The sequence below is a fragment of the Hemitrygon akajei genome, chromosome 29 (genome assembly GCF_048418815.1).
Source record: "Hemitrygon akajei chromosome 29, sHemAka1.3, whole genome shotgun sequence".
Taxonomy (NCBI): Eukaryota; Metazoa; Chordata; class Chondrichthyes; order Myliobatiformes; family Dasyatidae; genus Hemitrygon; species Hemitrygon akajei.
The window spans coordinates 22741661-22753342 of NC_133152.1; the positions used below are offsets into that span (position 1 = coordinate 22741661).

The 11682-nt window shown below is 47.6% G+C and overlaps 1 protein-coding gene across 1 annotated transcript in view; it reads right to left on the minus strand.

The window, feature by feature from the left end:
* epha2b (eph receptor A2 b) overlaps positions 1-10460 on the minus strand; it is a 46666-nt gene extending 36206 nt beyond the window's left edge. The window contains exons 1-3 of the mRNA XM_073031852.1: positions 10238-10460; positions 5525-5592; positions 3545-4205 (exon numbers count right to left, since the gene is read on the minus strand). Coding sequence (XP_072887953.1) covers positions 3545-4205; positions 5525-5592; positions 10238-10322 — 814 coding nt within the window. The 5' untranslated portion in view covers positions 10323-10460. The remainder of the gene's footprint in view (positions 1-3544; positions 4206-5524; positions 5593-10237) is intronic.
* Positions 10461-11682: the final 1222 nt, after the last annotated feature.

Below are 11682 nucleotides of genomic sequence, written 5' to 3' on the forward strand. Positions count from 1 at the left end.
CCACCAGAACTGCAGGCTATCTTCTGTATTTTTATTTCAGATTTGCAGTACCTGCGGTATTTTGCTTTTGTGTTTGAAAATCCATCAAGCGCCTTTGCATTTGACATCCCGGGACTCCGCAAAAGCAGATCGACTTCAACAAAAATCGACAGTCAGTACTGGAGGCCACTTGGCCACACAAAGCAGCACAGTGGCAGTCAATTCAGTCTCTGCCTAAGTATTCTACCTACGTCTGAACAGGGAACATTGACAATGAGTTGGGGGGGGGGGGGAAGGGGGGTCCTTTCCTCATAAGTATTTTCTTCCCAGTGGGCAAGACCTGCGTTGCACATTTAAAGTTCAAGTGCGTAGGTCCCATGGACGTGGAGCAAACTCGGCGCCTTTTGTCAAGTCATTCTACCTCTGAAGAGCAATGAACTTGCTGCTTTGCAAAGGAAGGATATTCCAAACGGGCCAGCAGCCTGTAATTAGCTGAGTGGTGCAGAAAGGCCCGTTGATGCCTCAGCGTAGGAAAAGGGTCGATACACAGGCTCCCTACCGTTAGGGCTATTCTCTCCGCCTCCTCGGGGAAGCGGCGCATTTCCATTCTTTGAGCAGAGGCAGCCACTCCCAAATGGACTAAACACCTGGGAAACAAGTCAATCATTTATCAGGCTCTTGACTCCTGACTGAAACACGGTCATCTAAGAGGCTACACTGTTTCTGAGGTTTTAGAGTCCAGTACTAAAACTGCCCTTTAAACATATTTTGCCTGAAAACAGCACCACAAAAGGGCAGATACTCAAAATCTACAGTAAAAACGAAAAATGCGGGAAACATTCAGCAGGTCAGGTAGCTGTGGACTGTTCCCAAACTTTCAGATTTTATTCCCTGGAGAGAGTCAGGGGTCATCGAACAGTATTTGGGGATCCAGTAACACGCCCCAATGTACTTGGAGACTCTGATGAATTCTGAAGAACTGATTTGCTTCATTCTATTAGAAATCTGCTTGAACTGAAGGAACAAATAAATAAAAGGAGAGAGATTACATCAAACTGACAAAAAAAAAATCTGATCCAGTGCTGAAAAGTTCCGCCAAGGAACACAAGCAGAAAGAACACCAGCACAAAACAAGCCAGGCATTATCCTTCCCAGAGGAAAGTTGTTAACAAGGAAGGACACTGCAGCAAAGTAACTAAAATAACAAAGCCAAAACAGGATAAAGGGATAAGGAGAGTAAGTAGATTATAAGGGGCAGGGTTATTGACTTACAACTGCTCCAGAAAACTCTTTGGTGCTGGCAGGGTCAGCAATTAACCCCACCAACACAAGTCCAAACTAAATGGTTTAACATTCCAACTTCACCAACACAGCGCAGGGGAAAGGAAGATCCCCGGGATTTCTCCCCCTCCTCTCTGACAAGCCGGCCAGCCACGCGGGGCACAAAGCAAGCCCCTCCTGCTCCTCAAAATCCTCCCCTGTAACTTTTCAAAATCATGTCAAATTCAAAGAGGAGAACCTCCCCCAGTAACAGGCGGGCAAATCCTGTGGAATGCCTGTTTATTACATGCCGTTATGGAATTTCACCAATGCACAGAAGTAGGGCGAGTCTCCATAAATCACTGATGAATGATGGAGGCCATATCTCATGAAACAACCTCACCGCACAACGGTGCCCATTGTCCAATGCGTTCTTTCTGCAGCTCCCTTCCCTCCCCCCACTCCCACCCCATCCCCCTCCCATGCAGACCTCGTGGAAAGCATTTCATCAAACTGAGGATCAGCTCCTGTCTGCAGAACCACCTCCTTGGGTTACACCCAGGTGCAACAGCTCCTGAGATCAGAACCCAATAAATCTCCGCGCAGTTTAAAATAAAGCGGATTGTGCACACACGAACTCTGCAAGCAATGCACTGTTTATGCGGCAGATAGGGCATATCCAATCTGATAGGATCAGTGTGCTCATTACACTCAGCGGCCACTTTATTAGGTACACCAGTACCCCTGCTCGTTAATGCAAACAAATAATCATGGGACAGCAACTCACTGAGTAACAGCATGCAGACACGGTCAAGAGGTCCGACCAAACATCAGAATGGGGGAAGAAATGCAGTCTCAGTAACTTTGACCGTGGAAAGATTGTTGGTGCCAGATGGGGTGGTTTGAGTATCTCAGAAACTGCTGATCTCCTGGGATTTTCACACGCAACAGTCTCTGGAGTTTAGAGAGAATGGTGCAAAAACCAAAAAGGATCCAGTGGGCAGCAGCTCCACGGGTGAAAACGCCTTGATAACGAGGAGAATGGCCAGACTGGTTCAAGCTGACGGGAAGGCGACAGCAACTCAAATAACCACGTGTTCCAACAGTGGCGTGCACACAACACGTTGAACCTTGGAGTGGATGGGCCACAACACCAGAAGGCCACGAACGTACACTGAGCGGTCACTTGATTAGGTAGAGGGGACATATCTGATAAAGAGGCCGCTGAGTACATTCTGCTTCCTCAATCTCACACCAGAAGTACTAGCGTGAGAATAGGCAAATCCAGCATTTCAGAGGTGCAAGGCAGAGACAGCATCAATGCGAATAATACACAATTGCTGGCAGTTCAGTTTGAAATTATCATTGCTGGGCCAAGCTGCAGGAACTTCCTACTCTAAGCCATGAAGCGAGAACTGGAAATCAGTTGAGTCGCTCTTGATCAGCCAGCACAGACTAAACAGAGTGAGAGGCTTCTGTCCACTCCTAATCTCAATGATTCTTCAGCACTGTGGAAGTACCTTTACCACAAGGACTGTAGTGGCTCACCACCAATTCCTGGCATTCAATGACTGCTTAGTCAACAGTGCACACGTCCCATTAATACACAGAACACAAGCAAATGATTTCATCTCATTTTTGAAAGATCAGGGAATTGAGGGCTATGGGGAACGGGCACAGAAGGTGAGTTAAGGGCTTTCTTACATTTAGTCTTAATTTTGTTTCACTGTTTCGATTTATCAGACAATATAAACAGAAGTACTGAACATCTTGCACAAATCAGCTAGTGTCTGCTTTCTCGAAGACTGGTGGTTCAAAGTGCAATGGAAATTTATTATCAAAGTGCATATTCGTCACCACGCGCTTACAACCTCAAAATTCATTTCCTTGCGGGCATTCATAGTGGTTACAAAGAAACGCGGCTGGCCAAACAACCATTGTGCAGAATATGACAAACTGTGCAAAAACAATAGACAGATAGATCCAGCCACAGGTTGTGAAATCAGTTTCGTGTTGAGGTGAGGCAAGTTATCTTGAACTAAACTGATGTCACAAATTTGGTAAAAGTGGATCCTGCTGTGACCGCTACACTGGACATTGACTCCGGGGGCAGGTATGAGGGACCAGGTGCCATTCTCCTGTTCCCTAGTGATGATATAAAATGGATCGAACAGGACAATGAAGAAGAGGTCAGACACTACCCTTATCTGTCCCATCTCTCAGCTGCAGTCCTTCCCATTCCAAACCGCACTTGGTCCTAATTCTATCAGACAGGGAAATGTTTAATTTCAGCCGCCTTGCTTACCTTGGCATTTACTGTTCACCATCTCATAGCCAGCCTCACACACGCACTGACCGACAGGAACCAGCCACTTGCCGTCGGTAGTACAGTGCATCTTCGGAGCCTCCTGAGCCACTGCATGGTCAATACAGGTGCCGGTAACTTCAGAGAGCGCTTGGGAATCTGCCCCGGCTGTTGTCTCTGGGAAGACGGCCATATTAAGCACCATGGATGGGCACTTCTTGTAGTACACCCGCACAGATATGAGGGCTACGCACGCACCGACGTCTTGAAATGCCAGGTAGAAGCCCTTCTTCCTCAGTGAGCCAACGGAACGCACCTCCATGTTCACCTTGACGTTTCGTGAATTTAGGTCCTCTTTCCGTGTGACCTCATCGGGTGCAATGGTGTCAATTTTTTTGAATTGGCTCTTCCTAAAGATTGTCCCATAATCAAAGTCTGACTCAGCGTAGAAGAGATTGAAGGTCTCCTTGCAAGTGGTGGCAATGCTGGGGAAGCTGTTGCAATCGCGCACGGTGAACTTGAGCTCGACAAAGATACGCTGCGCCTCTCCGCGGTAGATCCAGTTGGTCCGTAGCCAGTTGTCCTGGTCACCTTCCACCACGTTGCACACACTATACATGTAGATGGGCGTGTTGTTCCACACATTCTGGAGAAGATCCCACTTTCAAGGAAGACAGGGGGGAAAAAAATCGCCATCAAACAATGTTTCAAACCCAAGGATGAAAGGTTTCCCAGGCAAAAGAAACCAATCACCCACCATGCACCCCCACCCTCATATCCTCTACTCCAGTGGGAAAGAAACAACCTTCCATATTCGTGACAGCAGGCACTCGCAATATTCCAGAAGAGAACAGGGAACTAATTCAGGTGAACCTAACTTGTGTTTGACCTTGCACCACCACCCTGCTGGTATTTAATCTCTCACATTCCTCGTCCACAGCCTTACTGCACTTTATTTTCCTTCTCCCACTCTTCGCCAACTTTAGTGTGTATATGTTTTTCTTTCTCCCTATTTTTGGAAACCGTTCCTCTGCAAAAATTGTCAAGCCTTTTGGGTACTTCCAGCATTTTCTCCTTTTATTATGAAGGAGAAGTGATAAACCCCTTCTGTTGGACTGTTATTAACCAGAGTTGTGTTCACCACACCCTGCTATCGCCAACACCTTGTGCGATATTACCATCACTTCTTATCTGGACAGTGTGAACTTGCACCATTACTGTGTAATATTACTTGGAAATATTTGACATCTCTGAGTTGTAAATCTTGCACATCTAATTTTTAAGGTGACTTTTTTTTAATTCTTTGTTGTCTCTCTTCTAATATTTGTATATCTGTGCACTTGTAATGCTACTGTGATACTGTAATTTCCTTTGGGATCAATAAAGTATCTATCTAATCTAAATAATGAGAATCAGAGGCACATCCTCAAGGATTAAACGTCGATTTCACTGAATTCCAGTAATTTCTCCCCGCTCTCTTTGCTTCCATTCCCCATTCCGTCTCGCCTTTTATCCCTTCTCTTCTTTTCACCCGCCCTTCACCTCCCTCTGTTGCCCCTCCCATGGTACATTGTTTCTTAAGCCCTTTACCTCTTCCTCCTATCCCTTCTCAGCTTCTTACTTCAGCCCCCCCCCCCCCACATTCCCCCTAATGTGGTTTCACCTTGCAGCTTGTACTCCTTCATCTGGCTACCCCCCCCCCCCCCCACCTTCCCTGACGAAGGGCTCAGTCTGAAACATTGACTGTTTATACCTCTGGATAGATGCTGCTGGATCTGCAGGGTTCCTCAGTCACTTTGCCCGTGACATTCTCAAAGATTAACCCACCAAATATCATACTGCGCCACCCCCCCTCCCCCGGAACTTAAAACTACAGATGCCGCCCACCCACCCGAATGGGTTAGGGCTCGGTTCGGAGATGAGCGCGGGCCGTTTCATGGGAAGGGAGTGACGTGCGGCGTGCCAGGTCTTTGTACTTACAGCGGCATTGTACGGGTTGGTGAGCCAGCCGAGCTCTCCATGCGCCGAAGCAAAATCCAACAGAACAACTAAGGGAGAGAAACAAAGACGTAATGTACAACATACTTCAAAGGAATGATCGTCACAACGCTCTGTCTAGAATATCCAGAAATCGTTCAGCGAGGCACTATAAAGAATCACTCTGTATGTGAACTACAGGCAAAGACGAAGCATTGATGTCTTGTGCAGGACATATAAAGATATTTAACCACACGATTTTTCACTCAGACCTGACTCCGGGTCCCAGTGCAAAAACCCCGCTCGGACCTGATTTGTACTTTGGGATTTACTGCTGCTGCAAGAAGCTAACTTTAATGGTGTTTATACCTCATTTATGTATGCCTACAACAATAAACAAATAAAGATAGAGCTCAATACTCCTGACAATAAGCTGCAAAGGCCCCCCCCCCCCAAAACAAGCACAGCACCCACATAAACCCCTGCAGAACTCGACGCTCTGGCTTCCCCACCAGGTTCCAATGACCAGACCCAAAATGTTCTCCCCACCCACCCCCCAGCCAAGACTCGCTCCATTAACTCAGCCTCATCCCACCAACTCAGCCTCACTTCACTCCTCAGTTTTCCCCCTATTTCTAAAACTTCCATACCCTGAATCTTTGAATGAATTAATGCTCAGGTTGGTTTTACCCCCTCATCCATCTCCCTGGTATCATTATTTTTAAAATACCTGCATAGGAACCACTCATTTTTAAGTGAACTTGGCACCTTTAAACCTCCTGCAGTACCGTACTCTCCTCCCACCCACTATACAGGGATACACTTGCAGCTAATCAGACAGAACACAACAGCCAAAAGGAGTGACCTGTGAGCCTCAGAAGGTCATACTGTAACCTGCTAAGGGTTTTTATTTGTTGGTGCATGAAGAAATCTCTATTTTACCACTGGACCTGTCAGAAGCCGTGAGGGTCCAACCTACATTCAGTCTTTGAACACTTGCATAGATTCCCTTCACCAGCTAGAGTGGAGGACCCCTGGTGTAAAACAGTCCCAAAAGTGGCAGAGCAAAGACGACAGGAGATTTCTCTACCCCTCCCACAAACTGAATTACCCTTCTTATCCACTGTGGTAATCTGCTATTGCAGAGTCTCGATGGGTGTCAGCTGTTATCATCCCCATCTGAAGCGAAACTCAAACTGGTTTCTATGCCCAACGTCATTTTTAAAGACTTACATATTCACATCATCTTCAATTCAGAAATTACAAATACACATTGTTAAAACACTAAATCAAAATATTTGCCTCCTTATTTAGAATACACTCCAGCCAGTGGTATCCAGCAGTCCCAAAAGGCCTCTAGAGATTAGTGCATCCACTCCCACCTTCAAACCTCCTATCTTTCCCCACCTAAAAAAAACTTCATTCTTAATAAAGTAGATCAGCACTTGGCTATACTTTCATTCACTGAACCACATAATTCACAATATCAAGGTGGCTAAACAGAAGAGATTTTGCAGGTGCTGGAAATCCAGAGCAGGACAAATCTGCTGTAGGAGTTCACTTGGTGCTCCCCTTCACTGCCCCTTTGTCCCTCTGCTGACCTTTAATGAGTGTGTTCAAGACTCCATTACAGGGGATTTACAGCACGGAATCCGCAATTCACTTCATCCACCAGAGCACTGGTTTTCCATCTCTGTTACATTCACTCCCTCATGGAAGCAGCACCTCTGCTAATGGTTCAGCTCTAACCAGACTGAAAGGAACTGTTAACCATCTCTACAGGTGATGGTCCCTACTTTGTCAAATCCTCCCATCTTGAAGAAATCCCTAGGTTCAAAGGTCAGCTTTTTGCCGCCTTTCCGATCTTCCGTTACCTTCACCGCCTCCTCTCGGATGACTCAACCTCCTCTATAGATTCAAGAGAGTTTAAGGTAATTTCCATTATATAAGTGAAAAGGGGGACGAATAGTTATTACTCCGACTCCAATGCAGCGCAATGAAAACAGATTAAGATAAAGAATACAATAATTTTAAAAAAACACATTTCACAGAATGGAGAAAAAAATTAAAATGGGTCCCCAAGCAAGTTGAACACAGGAATACATAGCAATGCTTTTGTGTGGCGTAATTAAGTGATACAGCAAGTAATCTGGCCCCTCGCCTCGCCAGATCTGTGCCAACCATCAAAGACCCGTTCAGACTAATTCTATTTTCCTCTCAGTGTCACACCCTCTACCACTCGGTTTCAGAAATAAGAATGGTTATCACTGACATATGTCGTGAATCGTAGTTTTGCGACAGCGGTACAGTGCTAAGACAAAAACTATAAATTACGAGAATAATTAAATAGCGCAGAAAGAAAGGAATAACGGGGACGTACTCATGGGCCGTTCTGAAAACTGAAGCGGAAGGAAAGAAACTGTTTCTGAGTCATAATATCTAGATCCCAGGAGCAATTCACAGTGGCTAATTAACCCACTAATCCGCGTCTCTCTGGGATATGGAGGGGGGAAATGAGCGGGACACTCCACGCCATCTGAGGGAGAACGTGCGAACTCCACTCAGACAGCTCTGGAGAGCAGGGTGAAACCCGGGCAACTGGCGAGAGCCTTCTACTACCTGCCTGCACATATAACATCCAACATCTTCCGAGAGTTTTCTAACTTTTAAGGGAAACGGCCAAGGAAGTCGCCAGTGGCGTTAACAGGGGTGGAGTGGAGGGGCCGCACTCCTCGTCTTCTGAAGGGACCGCAGTTTCTGAAATTGGATCTGCGGGGGAGCGCCTCTGGTTGCATACAGGGACCTCCCGACTGGAACGATTTAAACAGCTTTATTATCTGGTGCTCGGTCCCCAGGGAACAGTCTGGCCAACCCAAAGATAAAATACATAGCAGTGAGCGTGAGGGCAGACAGCAATACTCGGTTAAGTGCACCGTGAAATTGTCACGTCGGTCTCTTCTGCAGTGTCCCGGTCTTCAGTTACACACTGCAGGGAAATATATTTTTCACCGATTACCTAGACCAGAGGGAGCCAATATGCAGGCTCATGCTGACAGTGGAACCTCGGAGAGCCAAGGGAATGCGAATTTTCCCATTAATTTTAAGGGATCTTCCTGGCTGGTTTGGACCCTCACTGCAAAAATCAACATCCAAACTTTTGGACCCAGGGAGACAGTATGAGCACAATAATAACAGGGTTCATTCACTGCGGGGTACAGGTAGGATTCCGGCCTCATATCTCCCCCCGGACTCCAGAAATCAGATGAACTCAGCCTGCAACAGGACGCCCGCGGAAATCCCCCGGGAATGCCGGCTGGTTTCACAGGAAAAGCGGCTCAGGAGCAAGCATTCACAACACCCACATCCTCCCGAGCAACACATTCGGGAGCCAAACGGGAAGACGCTATCACAGAACAGGGGAGAGCTTAACGGAACTCCGGCAGCTGCGTTTTAACTTTACATTTCCTGAAAACAGGAATAATGTTGTTTGTGGCTCGAAAGAATTTTGCGACAGGATGGGGGAAAGACTTGGAGCCGAGGAACAATTCCAGTGGAATTTAAGCGAGGGTACAAGCAGCGAACAATTTTGACAGAAGCATATCACATCGCAAGAAGACGAGATGAAAGAGTAATTTCCCTCAGTTACGACACTGGGGTTATTACAGTCCGTCTCTTCCCTAGCCTGCTTATGTTTCCTCGTAGAAACCGGGACACAGACTCGTTACAGCTTCAAAGGGCTGAACCAATTCTTTGAAATCTAAACCAGCCCCTTCCATTTCACACTGCGCTGGAACTTCAAACACGGGAATTCTCGCTTGATTTTTTATCACCCTGATCTGACTGGTCGCCCTCCCCCACAACCCACATTCTGTTTGCCACCTTGTACACGGTCACAGGTGTGGAAACCATCGCTGGTAGCTGGTGCCCAACCCAGTCCTCCCCCGTGACGTGCGCGCACTCCGGAATATCCGAGGCTCCGACCTTCGCAATGTGCTCTCGTCTCGCCTCGGTGCACCGCCCCGCATTTGGACTTTAAAATGAGGGACACCCATTCAAATCTCCAGCCCGGGGTTCCAAACTGCCCAGCTCCCGGCACAAGTACCGCAGCGGTCAGGAATATCTCCTGTGGAATACTGGCCCACTTCAAGCGCTGACCGCTCTAACAGTATCAATATTCGCATTCTGCACCGTTCCCCTCCTTTAAAAAAAATGTCTCGACCCCCTCCCCAACTCTAAGGAAAAGGCCCCTTCATGGCAGGATCGCGTCTCTTTAACCAAACTGAAAACTAAAATGGAAACTGGGATTAATGGAAAACTCTCGATCTGTACAGACACGATCGATCGAATTGCCCCCTGTGTTAGGTGGTGAGATTTTAAGCAAACTTTCTGGACAGGCCGGTGACACAGACGGGAGGGAGCCGCAGGTGTACGAAACCGGACCCCCTCCGCTACAATCCAGCAGGAAACACACGGACCAGAGTGACCCAGCACTCCAAGTAGGTTAAACTTTGTGACCAGCCCCCGACCCCAGGATCGGAGTGCTGGCGGGCGAGGACTAAGATTCCGAACTTAGAGGCTCACTGAACGCCTTCCAAGAATCGCCGAACATCACCCAAAGAAAATCCGAAACTCCCTCCTTCCTAAGTCGTGGTCAATCGGAACATCAATAATTAGGTATTAACAGGGAGGCTAAAGATCGAAAAACTGTGCTCTTACCCTCTTTGGCTTGGAGCGTGGGGCTGGCTCGGGCGATGAGGAGCAGTGGCAGTAGAGCGGTGAGGTACGAGTGCCGCGGCTCCATTGCTTAAACGCCACCGCCGTGCGAGTCTCGAGCAAACCTCGGGAAGAAGTTGCTTCAAACTTTTGCCAAAGTTTCATTCATGCCCGGTGACGTCGGCGTCCCGCCCCTCCCACCGAACAATGGAACCCGACCTGCAGACGTCCAATCAGAACACACCGACATTCCTGAACAGGGTGTCAGCGATGGAGGGGGGGGAGCGCTGGCCGCACTCGGCGCTGGGAGCCGCTGAGCCTCGCTTGAGAATGAAGCTATTCCCACACTCCTACACGGCGAGTTAGCCTGTCATTACCGGCGGCTGAACGAGCACAGACAGGTCGATTAAAAGCCCGGCGGCAGAGTTTAATTCAAGCTTCGAAAAGACTGGTGTTAGCCCCCAAGTCAAATCGCCCACTCGCCCCAAGCAAGCCTCACTTAGACCAGAGTCTTGTCCTCATATCGAAATCAAGATTAATTGCACCATAATCACTGTTGTTGTCAGGCAATCAAAATCACGATTAATTTTACACCTTTCCTTCCGCCTGCTTTCAAAAGGCAGCTCAATAGACTCTTGAAAAAACATTAAAATAACTACAAATGCAGGAAATCTGATTATAAACAAATAGAAAATTCCGGAAAGAACCCAGGCAGCTTCTGCGGAAAACGACACCGCTGAAGTTTTAGGTCTAAGATCCTGTATCTAGGTACACTTTGAAAGGGCGTGTCTGACTCAAACCCTGGGCTTTGATCTGCGTTTCTTCATTACACTTCGGTGTATGAAAGCGCACTGAAACCGAAGTGCCAAATGCGGCCAATATAGAAGCAACGTGGACCCTGTCCTCTTTGGGAAGACGATTCCCCCCCATTCTCCTGCGCTCAGGCATTCCACGGCCAGTTTTACTGCCCGGGCGCTGGCCTGCCTATCATTAACCAGCTTGGTGCATCTGCCTGGGAAGGTCTGGTCGTTGCGATGACCACTGAACGGTGTGTCCCTTCTCAAAATGTCTGAAGGCCCCCCCCCCCAAAACTATTTTGTAAAGGGCCTGTTGCACGCTGTATCTCTAAATAAAATTTACCAAAAAAAAACTTGACCCCATGCAATGACTTGTGTGAGGTCAAGCCTAGCAACAGGAACAAAGGTCTCAGCCTGAAAGGTCTACCGTTTATTCCTTTCTATAGGTCCTGTCTGGCCTTCTGAGTTCCTGTACGTGTTAGCAGGAACCAATCCACTGGCTCTCTCAGACACCACCTACTCAGCTACTACAATCTTTCTCCCTGTTTACCCGTTTATCAGCTTAATTGAATCTACTGTCCCTTCCCTAATAGATCGTCCTCCTAATTGCTCTCACGTTGACTGGTGGAGGGAAGCAATTGCCTGTGAAAG